This window comes from Perca flavescens, chromosome 8 (assembly GCF_004354835.1).
Source record: "Perca flavescens isolate YP-PL-M2 chromosome 8, PFLA_1.0, whole genome shotgun sequence".
NCBI lineage: Eukaryota > Metazoa > Chordata > Actinopteri > Perciformes > Percidae > Perca > Perca flavescens.
The window spans coordinates 27,702,772-27,722,191 of record NC_041338.1 but is presented as its reverse complement, the minus strand read 5'-3'; the positions used below and the strand labels follow the sequence as shown (position 1 = coordinate 27,722,191).

General features: G+C 41.6%; 1 protein-coding gene across 4 annotated transcripts; it reads left to right on the top strand.

Annotated features, from left to right (window-relative positions):
- Positions 1-2,546: 2,546 nt before the first annotated feature.
- rassf8a (Ras association domain family member 8a) lies at positions 2,547-18,999 on the top strand. Of its 4 annotated transcripts, XM_028585531.1 has the most exons (7): positions 2,555-2,635; positions 2,881-2,915; positions 9,580-9,762; positions 11,891-12,690; positions 12,906-13,103; positions 13,929-14,073; positions 17,033-18,999. In XM_028585531.1, the coding sequence occupies exons 3-7, from the start codon at positions 9,660-9,662 to the stop codon at positions 17,158-17,160; spliced, it is 1,374 nt and encodes a 457-aa protein (XP_028441332.1). In that variant the 5' UTR covers positions 2,555-2,635; positions 2,881-2,915; positions 9,580-9,659; the 3' UTR covers positions 17,161-18,999. The 4 variants fall into 4 exon arrangements, with proteins under 4 accessions (XP_028441334.1, XP_028441335.1, XP_028441332.1 ...); XM_028585533.1 differs by lacking the exon at positions 2,881-2,915 and having other exon boundaries at positions 2,547-2,635; XM_028585534.1 differs by having other exon boundaries at positions 2,554-2,915; positions 11,891-12,684.
- The last annotated feature ends 421 nt before the right edge of the window (positions 19,000-19,420 follow it).

Below are 19,420 nucleotides of genomic sequence, written 5' to 3'. Positions count from 1 at the left end.
TCTATCTATCTATCTATCTATCTATCTATCTATCTATCTATCTATCTATCTATCTATAGATACTTATTAACCCACTTGGTGTAGTGTTACATTACACTTGCAGGTAGATAAATAGCCTAGTTATTTCACTATAAGGGTCCATTCAAGGGAATGTGTCTTTTAAAAGACGCAGTAGGCCTAAACCTAAGTTTAAAAAGTTAAATAGGCTATTTAGACTACACCTGAAATCTAATAGTAAATCATACCGAAAACAAAAGAGAAAGAGCATAAAATACAAAAAGACAAAACAATGTTTTTACTTCATACAGCAGACACACTAGAGGTCACTATTAACTTCTTGTCTGGCAGTTCTCCAAGCCTCTACTACGACCACTATATTTGTGATTTTAAAAAGAAGATGATTTTAAAGAGATCCCACATAATTTAAAATGTCTTGGCAGAAAGGTCACACTTGAACTACCTACTTGGTGCTTCTGTGTTGGTGATGTGTCTTAATGTGTGTCTATTCACTTTTACCTGTGTCTACTGTATATGCTACTGTAATGTTATTCTCATGCCATCAACCTGCCAGCTGTCATGATCTGTAATAGTGGTGTGTAATTTTACTTGTCTATGTCTATGTGTTTTATGCTTATATGTTGTATTGTTGTATATTATCTGATGTTTTAAGCCATCAACCTGCTAGGGACTGCAGATGAGAATTAGCCTGAATGGCTTATCTGGCACATTTACATGTTGGACTTTGTGCTCATGTTGATCACTGTGCGTTGTCCCTTTTAAATAAAGACATCTAAAATATATATATATAACATCACTATGGATATACAGATTTATATCACTAACATAAATTACTGTCAGTTATAGTTTGCAAATGTGAATTTAGTGTAAAGATAATCTGGTACCCGATGGGCCTGTTCCTTCTGTAGGTTTACCTGAAGATGCAAATGGCTACTTTGAAAAACTTCAATGCAAGCTGTCAATCTACAGATCACGCACAAAATACCTACCTTAAAAGAATACTATTTGTATAAAATCACTTTGCCAGAGTATATAACTGAACTTTTCCCATTAACACATGATAGGCTATAATAGACATGAAATAATCACAGCTGTACGTACCTGATAACAATAACGATCGCTGCATTTCATTTTAGGCATGGTGACTGGCTCAGTGGAACACAAGAGTCATCATTAACGTACTGTGATTTCCTGTTGGTTAAAATGTCTATAATGGCATAGTTTTGAGAATGATTTGCCAAAAATGTAAATGGTACTTATGAAAGTAATTATTTAATTCATATAAAATTTCTGTAAATTAAAGCTCATATGTGTTAGCTTTAGAAGAGACATGTTCAGAGAATAAAACTGTGAACCTGACCAGACTTGATGACTAAGAGCACTTAAACCTGCTGTTTACACAACTCAAAAACCCATCAGATAGCTGATAAGAGATCATATTTAGAGACATGACAGTTACAGCTGACATTTTACAAGAGTAAAGTCTGTTCTGTCACAAGAGGGCAGTAAGTTTCCATTGATGCATGGTCCCATTGCCAAAGGTCCATCAGCTGCTTCAGTTGAATGTATTGTATGTTTTATTCATATTCATCTACATCTTTTGCAAACCACTTATGCATGTATTTTTGTGTCAGGTAAAGTGGAAATACAAATCTTTTACCAATATCACCTGTGTAAATCCACCCTTTAGTCCACTAAGATCTAATGTTTTAAGTATAGAGTGAACAATATAGTGACTTCATAATTTCATGATGAAAAAACATGTTCTACCAAATTTTGCTATTTTATATAATTAACCAGTAAGGTCCTTATGACACTTTGTGTGTTCTTCATTTTACATGGAACTCATCTTACTTTGCCTTTCTGGTATGCCTGATGTGAAGTATGTTACTGCGTTTCAACTGTAGCCTATGGTATTTTTCACCATTTAAATTTCAGATGTATGTGTTGCAATTGTTTGCCATGCCATTGGTATAGTTTTATTTTTTTCTTATTCTGCAGTACATTTAAATGAATGCAACTTTCTTTACTCTGAAAACAGATTGCTGTATGTATGCTAGGGCTGCATTTGCAGAAAATCTGTTAGATCCTACAGGACTTTCAACACTATGTATATGTTTATACACACACACACACACACACTCTGCCAGTGGTTTTGTGAAAGGTTTTTAGAACCAAAATTCTCATATTTCTTTTAAAATCTAAAATAGTTAATCAATTACTTTCTAATCTAACAAATCTATAACTCTCAGAATCTGCAAGTGGGCCGATGCTACATGTCTAATATTTTTCTAATACATTCCTCTTGTGTTGTTCTTATACATCACAAATTAGGTTAAATGGGGCTGGGTTAAATTATTCCAAGGGAAAGGGGGTTCCCAGTATATCATCTCTTTTCTAAGGGGTCTTTGGCTGAAAAAAAGATGGAGAACCTCTGGTTTAGATGTCCTGGATGTGTGTAAAAGTTGGCTGTAGGTAACCTCTCTCTCCCCCCTCCCTCAGAGTGTATTGCAGCTTTAAACAGTCCACAATGCCTTGCGGTGTCCCAGTTCCAATGCGATGTATTTACCAGCAAGAGTAATGAAACGGGGAGAGGGGCATTTTCCGCAGCTTATTGGTGAGACCGCAAAAGACTAGCGCACAGAGAGGACAGACACAAACTTTCGGACAGAGGACCAACACGTCAATAATGTGTTTTTGAATGTGTCTTTAGCCTTTTATTCAGTTGTGTTTTGTCCAGCAGCCAAAACGTTACTTTGTCGCAGTTCGTTGGAAGTGATTTACTGGGCAGTGGTGAAGGACACATTTTGCGGAATTGACGCTTTTTACCTGTGTTTTCCCTCTAAACTTCTCCTCCGATAGGAAACACTGAGTTGAATCCTATTTGCGCCATAAAGGTAAGCACATTACACCAACCTAATTATAGCCGAATGTGCTGCAGCTGAGCCCGTTCTAGTTGTGAGGCTGAGATAACGGAAACATTTCTGTAGTGGAATAGTTAGGCTACTCTCTGAACCCACTACAGCCCATTATCGCCATTTCTTCAGCCTCCTCCCACTCGACACCAACACTATAAGGCATAGGTGAAGTGTTGCTTAAAATGCTAATGTATGTAATGTACTATGTATTTCAGGATGTTAAATGCCGAGATATGAAGCTAATACTGTTTTTTATTGTTGTCTTTATATGTTACTATGAGAAATAATGTCAGTTAAAAGCATTTTAGGTGTTCTCGGGTGATTCCGACTGTATCATCTTGCAGTATTATGTTAGCAGGCCTAGGTGTTCTGTAGAACATTCACTTAAAATGTTGCTTTGCCCTTTTTTTTTATTTTTTATACAGGATTGTCTCATCAGGTTTAGCATCTTCTGTAAATGTAACGAGCTCTTATGGTTTTAAACATCTTTACACATCACAATCCTAACAGAATCCTTGTCTAAAAAAAAAATCACTTATTTTATCTCAAGTGCCTGTGCTCTACACTTTGAAACCTACTCCACGTGTAGCTGAACTAACCTGTGGACTTGTTGCACTCAGCCAAGGTTTAATGTCTCCCAGTCTTATGCTTTGGGATCTTAGAAGGCTGCTTTAATATAGAAACAGAATCCTGTAATTCAGTGCTCATTGCTGCATTTCATAATGGCACAGCAGCACCGGACTGCAAAGAACTACCTACACACTGGAAAGTTCAGCCACTTTTTGTGTGTGGCTGCCATTTCTGCTGCTGTTCGAGGAAAAAAAAAAAAAAAAAAAAAATTCTATAAATGCTTACATGCAAGAGTGTGATTCTGCACCAGATGATGTTTTACAAACCACTGTAACATATAAACCTTGGCTAGAGGCCTCTTGTTGCCCCGCTGAGCCTCTTCCCTGGTGCAGGAGCCGGCTGCCTGCCCTGCTGGCTCTTCAATGCTGGCTAGTGAGCAGTGAATATGGCAAGGGAACAAAGGCGGCATTATTGGCCCGAATGTGGTCCAGATGTTAAGGATCCTGCCAGCACTGACCTCCCAAATGAGGGAGGCCCGCTCCAGCGCTTAATAGTTTAATATCAGCCAGGCAGAGAGAAAAAGATGGAGGCATGCTCCAGGGCAGGGGCCACTGGAGAGCTCTCAGGACCTGAGGGTGTTGCCTGTAGCGTGACTGGATGTGGGTTTAATCCCAAACACCCAAATCTTCAGAGTGGAGCTAGAGCGAAAATTTGCTGGGCAATGCCTCCTCCTTTTGTATATATTTTGGGGTTACTATGGTGCTTTAGGTAGTTGGGCTACAACAGACTGAAACAGTGCTGAATAAAATGCATTCCTTTCTGATAATAAATGTTGCAAATGCCTTTTAGCCTCTGAGTAAGTGGAGGTACGATGTCACCTTTAATTGCTTATTAATTAACAGTCATCTATATTGCAGGGCAGCATTAGATCTTGTCACTGTGTAGAGGCTAATGTGACTGCACTAAATTAACTGAGAGGAGGCTGACATTGTTCACAGTAGAGGCTTTTTTTTTTTTTTTTTTTTTATTCGGATTTTCAGATTGTCAACTTAAAGTACAAATAAAAAAAATTCTGCTATGATTTAATATCTTGTTTTACATGGGTTTCCCCACACACTTTTTTTTTTTTTTTTTTTTTAAACTCTGTAAAGGGTCTGGAAGCGCATTTACTCTTTCTCCCTCATTGAGAAATTCTGGATCTGGCCTCCCGCCCCACCCACCACCGCTGCTTACTGTAGGTTGACCGTTAAAGGACCAGTGCACATCAAGATGGCTAGAAACATCAGAGAGATTCAGTAGGGCTGTACCGAATGACATTTTTTCACATTCAAAGATTTGTTTGAGGTTTTGTAATCCTATTCGTCGTCATATTTAAGATTTAGAATTTTAATGTCAACGTTATGAATGAAGCTTCGAAGTATGCAGCACATGTTTGAGCCTCACGCCGGGTTCAGACAGGAGGCGGAAGCGCTGCCCGCTTTCTTTTGTTGCCCGTGTTAACCAATTGGGCTGTTCACACCGGACGCTCTGCGGCCGGCTCAAGATCTGCAGCGATTGTTTTGGCGTCCTGTCTGAACCCGCGTCAGTCAGACCCAGACTCCGATGAGGAGTCTGTTGTGCACCAAAATCGGCGACTAGCAGACTTATCAGAAGGATACGTGTACTTAGCATCTTTTATTTGTTTATGTTGTTTGTTAGCTTGTAACTGGCAGTGGCTGACACCGCTACGATGACGTGATGTGTTTACGCTCTCTGTACTGACCAGTCCACTCGGTGCTGCAGTTTCTTTTGCAGCTTTTGCATATAAGACCGTGATTGGCTTTTGAATTTGATGCGTCAACTATAGCTTCACCGGTGTACGTTTTGAACATCAGATTTTAGGGAGTAGAGGAATGTGAAAAGATCTCTCTCTCTCTCTCTCTCTCTCTCTCTCTCTCTCTCTCTCTCTCTCTCTCTCTCTCTCTCTCTCTCTCTCTCTCTCTCTCTCTCGCTCTCTCTCTCTCTCTCTCTCTGTGTGTGTGTAACGTTGCAGAGATACAAGCCAGTATAGTCGAGGTCAGACATTTTAGGGAATATAAACACAAGAAAAACATTTATTTGAGTGGAGGGGATTTTTAAAGATTTAAACTATTTGGAATGTTGCAAACACGTTTGATGATTAAACCAGTTTAAACACCCTTTTAGATTGAATTCAGTTTGTGTCTACTGTTGCGTAGCCATTAAGATGACAGAGCAGACGGACCCATAGCTTTCTTGTCTCTTAGTCATGGCCTGTTGCATTCTCACAGCCCAGGAATGCATACCCTGGATGTTATCAGTTTCCACTCTACATGATCAAGGCTGGTCTCTGGCAACAGTATTTGCCCTGCTCTATAATGTTTACAGTTGTACAGGGTATTGTATACACTCCAGGCTGGCATACTAATGATAAGGAGCTTCTTTATCTGGTTTCCACTGTCTGCAAGACCCTCAACTTTAACAGGGGTTCCATCTTGTCCACGTGTCTTACATTTTATGTTATACTGTTGCCACCCCAATGTGTTTTTAGGCCCAGGGATTATACCAGGCTGTAGCACTCGATGACAATCTGGAGGAATTGAAAGCGAGAAAAAAGATTTCTCCAGTTAGTTTCAACCAATTCACTGCTAGTGCTTCACAATAACCCAGCGTCTGGCTTTGCCTGCTCACAGAGATCTATTTCACAACAGATCTGTTACCAATTACAGCAGTGTATAAATTGCTTGTAATTACATGATGCTCTACAGGGAGTGCAATTTGAATTAAAGTTTGGTTAGCAATAGGCAAGGAGGTTTAAGTACTAGAACAGACTGTTGTCGCTTCAGTCTGTAAGAAGTATCCCATTGTCTTTAATCAACAGCAGCGTGGCAGAGTTTTGCATGTCTTCTTTAATAAATTAGTCACTTACTAGTTTGAATTAGCCACTTGGATGTACATTCCTTCAAACTTGCAGTGCCTCAGTGAACAATGGCCAGCAAATTTGGATAAGGACCAGGGTGTAATAGTGTCGGAACATTATGGGTTTTCCTGTGAGATCATTTTTCTCAGCTAGGTTCAGTTGCTTGCTGCCCTACAAGCTTTGTCCTGAGTCAAGCTCAGTCTTGGCTTTGTTTTAATGTAATGAATGCCCATTTTGTTTTATCTCAAATACCCCCATGTTCAGCAAACAAGCCACTTTGTGATGGTTGACAGACTGTAAATCCCCCCCCACCCCCCCCAAACCCCCCAAACAATCCAGTGCCATATTTAAGCTCCTACAGTATTTCTTCGTGGTGTATGTTACAGCAGTGTGTTGGTCGTGGTAGAACACCCACAGGAGCATATGGTAGGTTGTTTATACCAGCAGCCAATTGAAGCCCTTTTTCCTGCCAGCTCGGTGTGCTTCTGTAGGCCTGGAGAATTGTCATCAGCAGCCGGGAAGGCAAGCTGCTCAGTGCTGCTCCACACCTCACTGCTCTGAGAGGAATGCATCTTGAGGCAACGCTACTGAACCAATACGAGACTGAAACAAACGTCCTCTGGAGTCATGAGAAGTTTGACGGTTTGCTGCAGTTGATCATCTCTCTCAACTGAGCCTAAATAGAATTCACCGGAATTTAAGCCCTCCTCCGTCTCATGAAATGCCTCTCTGGCATAAGATGAGCTGCACAAATCAGGGAGCGGGCATCTCCCCAGGCTGTGGCTTTGACGGGCCAGAGGAATGGAGCTTGCAGAGCTCAGGATGGCACTCTGCCCCACACCGCTGTGCTTGTATCCTCAGTTGGGTTTTCTGGGTTAATGTTAATGAATATAAATGTTACGAGTCTGGACCGGAGCAAGTGACCTTTAGAAATGCCCCACTGAGTCTTGTTGAGCCTATGCAAGGAAGAGGCATTGACTCAGCCAGTTGTTGTTTTTTTTTTTTTTTTTTTTTTTTTTACTGCACATGAAATGTTCTGTTTTTGTTTGAACAGTTGTCTCTTTTGTGGAGTTTTTATTTTTATTTTTTTTCGTCTGTGTGTTTTGACGGAATGCAGATTCAATATACAGTATTCCATGCAGCGGTCCTTGTAAATCCCTCTGACTCAGTGTTATACTGTAGGTAGTATTTTTTTTTTTTTTTTTTTTTTTTTTTTTTTTTTAAAGGCACTTTCCCCTTCCCCCTCCAGTGTATCCAGACCTTCTCCCTGGCTGATCCACTATGCCTGCTTTGCATCAAGACCCACTCAGTCCCTTTTACTGTTCCCACATCCGCCTGTAAGATGGGTAAAGCAAAATTGTGACAGTGTTTTGGGTCACTGCCGAAACATCTGAGTGTGCCTGTGTGTGACTATTTTCCTGTTCCTCTTCATCCTTCAGCCCTTAATGCCATTTAAGGACTGTCTGAATGAAGGACAAACGCACTTTCCTACCAGCTGTGAATACGCCAAGAATAGAGTGATCAAGAGACACACACACACACACACACACACACACGCTACATCTGCACACTTGAATCTGAGCTAAAATGATTAGTCAGTTAACATTTAAAAAGCAATTGTAGTACTCTAGTAATCGTCCTAGTCATTTAATAAGCAAAAATGGCAAACATTTGCTGTTTTCACTTTCTCAAATGTGAAGAGTTGCTGCTCCACACTTTTGGTTTTTAGACCGTTAGTCAGGCAAAACAAGCAATTTGATGGTGTCACCTTGGTCTTTGGGAACTTGTGATGGGTATTTTTGATTATTAAAGTAAATAATCAATCAACCAGAAAAAAAGATAATAAGCGAAAATAATCATTAGCTGCAGCTCCGTCTCTTAAAGTCTACAAATGTTACCTTGCAGCACTTTCTAATGCCCTTGCCTTATTTAGAAAAGCAATTGTTGGTGTGTAGGACAGGCTGGTGTGGATGACTTTGTGAATGTGTATAGGGACTACGTGGGCTGGGGGAGGTGTAATTGGTGGGGGGTTGGCAAACAAAAGGACCTTTTGACTCAGTAGTGTAGGTGCAGTGAAGGTTAGATCCAATGAGTGTGATACAGATCTGGGGAGATGCCATTCATTCTCTCTCAGTACACTGTCCTTGGAAGAACGTTTTTGAAGGATCCCTCGCCCTAGATGGGCTTTTTATACACTGTTATGTCAGTAGTTATTAAAGGGGATGCACTCGATATTCAGAACATTAATATAGCAGGAAATAACTATTTGCTATGTAAAGATGTAGTGGAATAATGGGCCGGAGGGCCGTGGCAAAGCGTTATTTGATGAGTTTGGGGAATGGTCTGTAAGAGCCGTGTTGGGGCAATCCCAAACCCCTTATTTTGAATATTAAGTACAGCCCCTTTTTAAACACACGTGCTTTGTAAATCTTTATAATGTGATAGCAGATTTTTTTTTGAATCTTTAAAATGCATCCGCAATCCGTAAGTAGCAGTCATAATAGAACAACAGCGCTTCTCAACTGAGAATACTTTACATAGAATACTCCGTATTAACTGTTCGAATGACTCATAACATGTGTTACAGAACAGTGAAAATAACTGACCTCAAAAACAAAACCCTACTAAACTCCCTCGTGTTATGATTCATTTCGCTCTCCCTTTTTTCTTTTTAATTACATTTTTATGCCTTCTCTGTTTCACTCTCTGTTCCTGTCCTCTCTGTGTCACAGAGTCTATCTTCCCGATCTGTCTTCGCTGCTTCCATGTAATTCTTTATACAAAAGCAGGAACTGGGCTTGGGAATGTCTGCTGGTAGACTCTTCCTGCACCCCCACCAGACATGCACCTATTCATAGAGAAGAGCAAAACAGCAGCATTATGGCCAGCTGGTCCTGGGATGCCTGGCTGTATGAGTCCATTCTCCGCTGGACTATCCTTTCATCATAAGCTACTGCTAAAATAGCCTGACTCAACCTTGTATATTTGTGCTTCTTTGACTACTTGTGTTTGAAGGTATTACCACAGGTGTAACTGTTTGCATTCCCATGTGTCTGTTAAGACTTTATCCTTTTTAAGGCGACTAAGCATTTTAACCGTGGCCTTGAGCACATCCTGACTAACTTCTTCCTGTTTTCCCCTGTGTTTCCTCCCCAGTGAAGTAGCCGGAGTGTGTTCAGAGTTCAACAATGCCGGGGCCAACACACCACAACCGGCTCCATCGCTTCTGACCCAACATGGAGCTCAAGGTCTGGGTGGATGGAGTCCAGAGGGTCGTCTGTGGGGTCACTGAGGCAACCACCTGCCAGGAAGTAGTGATTGCGCTGGCACAGGCCATAGGTAGATAATGTCCTACTATGAAACCACACACAAGCGCACCTGAGATGTGAGAGGAGTTGGGTCACGTGGGTACGGGCGGTGACACTAGTTGATTTAAGCACCTCTTCGCCTGTGGGTGGGAAAGTGAGTGGGTCGTCGTATTTTTTTTTTGTTGACCGCTAGTTTCCATTGACCACTGTTATTATTTTGATTGAGTTTGTATACGTTATAATACGTTTACCTTATTCATTAAACAAGATTTACTAAACCTACTTTTTAGATTTCAGCCTTTTTTTGTTTGTTTGCGCGTCATACAAGAAATCCAGGCCCGACTTCAGCCTCCCAGTGACTCTAAGTTAGCCTGAAGTCACTACACTAGCTGTCAACAATAAGCAATATTTATTTTTGGCAAATAGTGGAGCGAAACAAAGGATTGTGTACTTCTGGTTTGTTGTTTAAGTTTTCTTCACACTTTGACAATATGAAAGTGTAAAATAGTTGAAGCCTTTTCATCAAATGTATTGTTAAGCAGCATTCATCAACCGACAACTTTTAATCTAAGTATGCCAAACTGCCTTTTGTTAACTGAAAAGAAGTTATGAAGTAAACCTGTATTTGTACATGGCTACAGATCATAGTCAGAGGCTTTATTGGTACTTTCTTGGATCTAAGCTCCCCCTTCCCCATATGGCTCCTCCAGGAACGGGGGCACTTGAACAGACTGTATTGACATTACTGCCCACAAAGCGCATGGTAGGAGGAGGGAAAGTCTGACTCATCTCTGTCTTCTGCCAAACTGAGAAAGCAGCATGTCTGAGCCCCCTCCTCTGCCTTTTTTCTATTAAAAACATATACACCATGTGAAATGATCAGATATTGATTTAGTTATTTAGCATCTACAAGTGTTTCTGTCTACACAATACTACAAGTGTTGTGTCTAGGTTTCCTCTTAACTGCATTAAAAAAATCTGAATGTGAAAGGGTTGCTCGTAGTGCCGAACATACTGAGAAAGACCCAACACTGCACCTCTACGCAGCTTTTAGCCTTTTTTGCTGATTGTTGTGTTTTCCAGTGTATATACTGCATAATTGAGTCTTAACGGTCCCATATTGTAAAAAGTGAAATTTCTTTGTCCTTTTTTCATTATAAAGCAGGTTGAGGTGCTATATAAATACTCTGAAAGTATTAAAATGCTCAATCCACTAAGAAATGCAGTAGTATTCAGAAACGGTGCCTTTAAACGAGCCGTACGGACTTCGATACGGGAGTGATGTCACAACTATTCCTGCTCCTTTTTAAGGCTCGCATCTCACTTCTTAAACTGTTATTTTCAGAAACAACACTCAGACATTCTGGTTGAAAAATTTGAATGTTTGAATTGTTCGAAGGGCAAGAAACATGACTCCAAAAGGATGATAATGTTGCTCTTTGTCTGCTAAATGCGTAAGAAGACAGTAGTTTGCTACCATGTTATTTTAACAGTTAAGCTTGTTTTATGGCTCCACGCAGAGCTTTCGCCGTAGCCTACGTAAGTGGCCTGATGTTGACTTGTGCGCTGGTGTGTGCGTTGAGCCGGCAAGTGTGTGTGGGTGGAGAGTGTGTGATAGAGTGAGAGAGTGACAGTGATTAGCTTCGGAGCGAGTACAGACTCTAGAGTCATAGTGAGAGAAACAAAGTGTCTCGTCTGTCTTTTCTGACCACAGTGGGAAATCTGTAGCAGGAAAAGTTAACACTCTCCTTGATTTCATGTTTTATGGAGAACAGGAACCAGGAAATGAGTCGGGGGAATGCAATGCTACCAAGCCACAGCCAAGCGACATGCGTCGCTGCGAGGTGACAAAACGTAGTTACGTTTTTCGAGAGGTGCATGTCAGGCTAGGGGGTAGGGTCCGGCGTAGACGCAGAGGGGTGTGCGAGGGTACGCTGCCTGTTCAACGCAGAAGCACAAAACGGCCTTTAGATAGGATGACGTTGCATCTTGGCTGCGTTTCTGTGAGTTCGTTTTGGAATCTTTTACCCTGGTGGTCAAAATTGCTAAAAGCAGCTTTAAATAAAAGTTAAAACCCTTGCATTTTGGCATAACCACCTACTAGCATAAGAATCTGTTACAATTCATGTTTTGTTTTTTTTGTGTTTTGTTCTTTACAGGTCGCACTGGGAGATACACTCTGGTAGAAAAATGGCGGGACACCGAGCGTCACCTAGCCCCTCATGAGAGCCCTGTGGCTTCTCTGAACACCTGGGGCCAGTATGCTGGTGACGTCCAGCTAATCCTGCATCGCACAGGCCCCTCCCTGACCGAACGACCCCCCTCAGAAGGACCACCTCTCAGGGGGCCTGAACGTGGGCTGCATCGGCAGAGCCTCCCTCCCCTTGCAAAGCTTCGTCATCCCAACGATCGCTCCCTCCGCCGCCGCGAACCGCGCCGCAAATCTCTGACGTTCACCGGTGCACCCAGAGGCCTTAGGGAGATACTGGGCGGAGGGCGCGTCGGCGAGGCCGAGGCTAAACGAAGACTCCTTCATGGAAACGGTGGGAATCACCACCATGCAGGGCCAGCCATCGGGACGGCATCGCCTGGCCTGTGGGCCTGTCGCATGGAAGAGCTGGTCAGACTGGTCGGTCTACAGAGAGAGACTCTCAGTGTGCTGGAGAAAAAGCTGGAGGCCTATGAGGCTGAGCTCCAGGCCTGGGCTGAAGGGCGGGGGGGCCGAGGCGGAGGTTGCATTGGGGACCCAGGTGGAGGAGGAGGGCAGATGGAGGAGATCTTGAGGCTGGAGAAGCATCTGAGAAAGAACGATGTGGAGATGGAGGAGGAGGAGTTTTGGGCAACTGAGCTGCAGATTGAGCTAGAGAGTGAGAGACAGCTGGAGGAAAGACTGCAGGAGCTAAGAGGACGCCTGCAAGGCTGTGAAGTGGAGATTGAAGAAAAGCTGGCAATGGTACAGGTGTGCTATGTGTGGGAGATTATTTTGGGATATTGAATAAAAAAAAGCCTGTACTTTTGGGGAAAGATAATAAATTTAACCAGCTAAGAATGAAAAAAGAAGCTAATTCCCTAGTCGGTTCTTATTCATTATAGTTTCTATCTATTATCGTGCTAGTGATTGTAGTAGGTGCTTTCCCTCTTTTTCCATATCTGTTTATTCCTTTGCCCCATCAGAGTGTAGAGGCAGGCCTGGAAGAGGAGCGGCTGCAGAGGGAGCGGCAGGAAACCCAATGGATCAGTGAGGCCGAGGTTCGGGCTCAGGTGCTCACAGTCAAAGCAGAACTGAAAGCCCAGGAGAGACAGGCTGTCCAGCTGGAGAGCAGCTGCAGAGCTGTGGACAGGTCACTTGGACAAAACAGCAAGAAAGTGCAGGTGAGACATATTCTTGCATTTGACTATTTATATTTTAGTTTTTTATCTTAAACAAAATAGTGCTGTAGGGTGATGAAGTGGTAAGGGAGACAATCTATCAGTAAGAATGCATCTTTGCACCTGAATCGTCCCTCAACATGAATCCCTGCCAGTTTAAATGGGAACTCTTGTTTTTTTACCCTTCAAAGTCTGTTTTACAGGTCTTGGGGAAAACTATGTGGGTGTGGAAAAAAGATTATAGAATGCCTTCTGTGGCTGAAGAGAGTTGGGTAAAATCTAATACAAGTGACAAAGGACTTGGAGATTTAAAGTAATATTGCTTGTGTCTGGACATCAAAATACTAAAACTTAAAGCGCGTTCCATTTACCTCGCAACGTGGAAGCCGGAGTCACAAATGATGTCGCACCCGAGTCGGATAGGCTCTAGCCAAGGTTAGTCATTGTTAGCAATGCCAGCTGATAACAACAGATTACACTGTTTTTTGTGCATACAAACAGCGTAACAACATGTCCACAGATATAAAGTTGGACAGGACTGTGTGTACGACTGATTTTAGTGAGACATAAATAAGGACGTGCTAATAACTGTTAGTACAGCTTTCACAACTGTTGATGCACGGGGCATCCATGTTGGATTTTGAGCTCTGGGTACTGCGAGGTTATCAGAGTTCCGAGCTCGGAAGTCCGAGGTCAGGAGGCGTGTTTCCAACTTTGACCTCGAAAAATCCGACTTCCAAGTACAAATGGAACGCACTAATGGGCTCATATAATCTGTACCTGTAGATTTCAGTTTCAAGCTGTTAATCCTCTCATGTTTCTCTGAAGGACATGCAGCACGAGCTGGAACAGCTGACCAAGGAGCTGAGGCAGGTTAACCTGCAGCAGTTCATCAAGCAGACCGGCACCAAAGTCACAGTGCTGCCGGCCGAACCCACTGAGGATGAAAGTACTCCCAACAGTCATGGTTTAGGTAATATCATTTTTCTTATAAACATCAAATGAGTGGATTTTTCTTGAGGAATATCCTTTTGGAGTTAAATATTTAACTTGGGGCTCTGGACATGCTGCAAATATGAGAGTACAGTCACATATAGTGTTGTATATGCCTACTGTAGGTATCTATTGCTGTTGACTTAAATGACAAGTAAGAAACTGACCTTGTAGGTACAGTATGTAGTCGGTGACATAGGGGTCAGTTAGGTCTAACCAATCTGAACTGGTCTGACCCAAGACGGTAATTACAACTTAATTGTATGTCAAAGTGCATACTGTCTGAGAATAAACGCTGCCATTCACACAGGCGACACACAACTTATTTTTGCATGAAGTGCAGTTTGTCTTGAAGTTGGCCTGTGCATTAGTAAAGTCATTATGTTCCATTAGGGCACTTATTATTTTTCTCACCCTGCTGAGAGAAAATGACTCTGCCTAGTGTTCAAGTGCAGTGTTTCCGCACAGCACTTATTTAAAAATAACTTTTAAAGCTGGTTCGCCTGTTACCGAGTCACTCACTCCACATGAAACGCTACATTACATCACTTTGTAGCTAGTCTGTATCGACGATCTTTCCATTTTCGGGATTGTTCAGATGCCGCCGGAAATTCCGCCGGATGGCCCTCATTTTCCGCCGGATGTCCGTCACCTTCCGCTTTTTTGGTGTTGACATTCTAAAGTCCAGTCAATTTATGAGGACTATAGTTAACTACTCCTCAGATCTCTGCAGGGTAAATCCAGACAACTAGCTAGACTATCTGCCCAAACTGATTTTTTTTTTTTTTTTTTTTTTTTTTTTTTTTTTTTTTTGTTGAACGTCTAAAACCACTTTTGAACCAAAACAGGTTCCTTCCCGAGGCTATTTTGCAGAGGCACCCAAGACGATTGTGATTGGTTTAAAGAAATGCCAATAAACCAAAACACGTTTTTCTCCCATCCCATAATGCTGTGTGGACTCGCCAGACCCTCTTCCACAGCACTGTGAAGGAAAGTCTGGCAATGTGAGACTATTGTAGCAACCATCACGGAGAACAATGAGTGCAAACAGCACCACTAATCTGTTTTAACCAAATATTTTCTGTTCCAGCGCCGCTAAAAACACAGACACCCGCCGTCTTTCTCTACTGAGCTGAGTTTGTAACCATATAACTGACGTTATTCACCTGCTCAACTGACTTTAGCAGTTTAGATAACACACTCGACTGTCCTACTGTTACTGTACAGACGTGCGCTAACCACAGACAGTCACCTCGTGCATAGACTCATGGCTGTGCGTTGCTGCAGAATGAATATAGGGGAAACGCAATGTATAACCAGTGTTATTTTTGGCCTGGCGGTCTGTACAATTATAGGGGAAACAATAAAGTGTGAGTGTGTGTGTGCATGTGAGAGAGCTTGTGATAGAGGAAATGGGGAGGGGGGGGGTAGTGGAGACAACAGCATTAGTTTTTACCCACTCCAGTAGCAATTATAGTCTCCATGCCAACAGCTGCCTGGATACAGGCAGACCTGGCGTCATTCATTCATCCTACTTTCTACGTCTATCCCTCATTCCTTCTATCACGCTGTTACTCTATCGTATGCTCAGCAGTTTCTGTGATGGGCTCGTTGGACCAAAGCTCTTGTCATCCTACAGGAGACTAGCAGAGCGCTGACACGTAATCTAAGAGCACTGAATAACGGGAGAGCTGTCCCATTGCAATAGAGGCGATCCACATCAACCTGCAGCCAGCTGGTTATTAAAAAAACTTACCAGTAATGTAGGACCAACAATGTAAATAGTGATTAATAGTAATTAAGATTATAATTAAGACTTTCAGGAGCAAGTTTGAGGTTAGACTGGAGCAGTGCATTACGCGTTGTAACCACCAGCTTGTTAAACTAAGCTTGGAAGCAAAGAGCTGCATATCCAACTTGCAAAACAAAGGCATAAATAGGCAGAACAGTTATCTACACACTTAGAAAATAAGCCTGCAAGCACAGAAATAAATGCAAATGTTCAACCATAAACGTGAAGTTGAACTTCCCACCACATCTATGAATAATTAAGTATTCCACATGCCCACTGCCTTAAGAAATGGTTGTCTGAAACATATGGAGAAACAATTAATTGGTAGCAGTAACTGTGATGGTCAACAGTTTACGCCTACTTGTACTTGATTTTGGTTGAAATCTGTTAACACAGTTAACACAATCTTCACTTGAATATCTCACTTCCCCAAAGAGCCCAGATATTTTTTTTCCGATTGCGTGACATGTACTTTACATTATTGCATTGTTTAGCGCAGTAGGTCTCTTTTATTAAACTTAATGGTGATGGATTTCCAATTATGAAAAGTAATGAATTCAGTGTTCATGTCCTTCTAGTAACCTTCCAGTTCGTGTGTGTGTGTGTGTGTGTAAAATCAGCTAGCGCTTTTGTGCCTGGCCATAGAATTCACTGCATCGGTGGCCGGATTGGCCCAGTGGGTAGAGCAGGCGCACTAATACTGAGAGGTTTATGCCTCGACGCAGACGTCCAGGGTTCGAATCCGACCTGTGACGATTTCCTGCATGTCTTCCCCCTCTTTCTCCCCTTTCTCACCTAAGCTGTCCTATCAATTTAAGGCGGAAAAGCCCCAAAAAAAATAAAAAAAAAACATTCACTGCATCGGCTAATTCTCTGCATGGCTCGGTACTGCCCCCTGGTGGCACCATAGCAGAGATATCATGCAGCATCCGCAGCACTTTGTATTTTTTTTTAATCAAGTAATTTATTGATATTTATTATGAATTTGTATTAATAAAGTACATTTGGAAGTTTTGAAAACAAAACAATGATACAAACAATAGTGTGAAAATCTGACTATATATTTTCAGCACAGAACCTTTTGAAATACAATTAGATTGTGATTTTCGCTTATATATTTTTATTTTTTATTTTTATTTTTTTTCAGTCTCAGATTTAGTTCCCCTGTCTGGCTCCCTGAAGCGCCCCGTGTCCTCGCACACGATGTCAAGTCACCTCCGGCTCCTCCAAAGCCCTCTCACTTCTGGCCTGAACCCAGGGGGGATCTACGTGTGAGGCGTCGGGTCTCCCTTCCAGAGCCCGTCTGACCCCAGAACACATTCGTAAGTGGATATCTTTGTACAGGATACCTCAGTAGCACACTACTATGCACTGTTGCTTCAATTACCCGAAGGCAGCCTCGAGTGTGAAGACTCAAATAGTGAAGGAACTATGTTAATCTTGAAATGAAAGTCATGGAGCACTTGGTGGGACTGAAAGATGAGTTCAAAGGCACGACAGAAATAAAAACCCACGGCAGCAGCACCATACGTCATGGTGCACAGTCTCTGAAGATGTTAGGACTTTCTGAACATCAGTTTTGGACTTCCTTTGTAAACTTATCCACTTAATGAACTTTTACTCTCACTTTAGTACCTGCTGAATGATTTGTATTGTTTTCTCACTAGCATCATGATTCAAACTGATTGCCTTTTGAACAGTATTCTTGAGATCTTGGTATGTGAATCTATGAACTATATATCTCTAAATGTAATTTCTGCAGTGAACACATTTTACCCAGTGTAATGACTGGTTCTTATATAAGTAATGAAGGATCCACTTGTGTCTATAGTATACCTGTCTAGAATCTATCGTTTTGCATATCAGAATTTATTCCTGTAGCTCTGACTCTGTTCATGTTAAAACTATGCACAAACGGTTAATAGTTTTGTTACTGGTATGTACCAAAATGTTGGCTTACTGTAAATGTTTTCTTACTTTTCAGCTTTATTTTAGTGAATTGTTATATTTTAATACAAAGCGGTGCATTCACAGTTACAAAAATGCAGTGCCCTCATTCCTGCAGTAATAGCTGCATAATGAAACTGTGTTAATAGACCTTTTTAAGCTGACTTTTGTTGTTAAAATGACCACACAGTATATTTTTGCCAAAAGTATTATGCTCGTTTTTCCTGTAAGGATCAGTGGCCAAAGATTAGCAGGTCTTGTTGCATGATTGTGTCGTTAATATAGCCATATCTGGATGTGCAAAACACCCACAGTACAGTAAATTAGTTAGTTGAATCAAAAAATGGGGGGCATGTAATAATACAATGGATAGCTACAGTATGTAAGAGTGAGTGAGTTGGTGATTAAAGAGACGTGTGTGCAGAGTTAGAATAGCTATGAAGCCTCTATTAGGTTGTAGTTCAGCTGCTATTCACATCAAAGTGCCTTATGTTCATTCCACGGTTGGTGTATTCAAATAATGTACAGTAAAGCTTTAGTAGAGACATTGAAGCAATGGCCGTAGTTGGTGTAGATCAGATGTTGCTAGATGTATTGGTACCCCATTGCTGCACGGATAGAAATGGCATCAAAGAGGAAACTACAATTGTTTTATCGGTCAGTATTATGTAGGAATGTCAATAGAAAGAACATTATTGATAGTGCTTCCCACTCTGCCACTGTATTATTGTCCCCATGCTGTAAAATGCATTTAATCTGATTTATTTCATCATGCAACACCTACTGTAGCCACTAGTTTAGTTCAGTACTGTCACCCAAGAATAAATAGTTGATGTGATACTGAAGAGAAGTCCATCTTGTAACATTCAGTATCTACAAAAACACAACAAAATCACTACACTTTGTCTCTGCTATATGTTGTTGTGGATGATTTTTCCCTTTAAGAAACCACTTGTGTGCATTTTCCATCCTGGGATAAGACGTAGCTGTGGTCACTGTTTACAACCGTATATGTTCTAAAGAACTGTAAGATGTCAACTGTACATAGTCTGTTTTTATTTTTTCCTGCCTTAATATACTGCAAAGTGTTGACAGATGTATGGCTGTAACTGGCTGCTGATATGACATGGGATTGCATGATTCAATAAACCATCTTACAAAATGAAATGTGTCACAACATAACTGTTTACGTCTGGATGGAAATGAGAAGGAAATATGTAGTTTGGGCTCTACATGTCTTTCATGCTTTTTGCCAGTAGATGGAGACATTGACTCAGTAATGGTAGAAATCTGGACACACCACGGCTAGGAGAGAATTAAGGGATGGCTACATAGGTGTATAAGGGGATAGTCTGGCTCACCGGATGTACGTTGCTGGGATTAAGCCTGACGTCCGGTGTGATTGGTTTGAAGAAATAAGATATACAAACGAGCCTGAGGTTGGTTTTGTTTTGTTTTGTTTTTCTTCCTATCCCAGAATAGATAAGTGGTGTAGCTAGACCATACTCCAGTACTGACAGCGCTGTGGAGATTTGGCAATGCAAAACTATTAATGGGATTGTATCTGTTAAAAATAAAGGCAAAGATG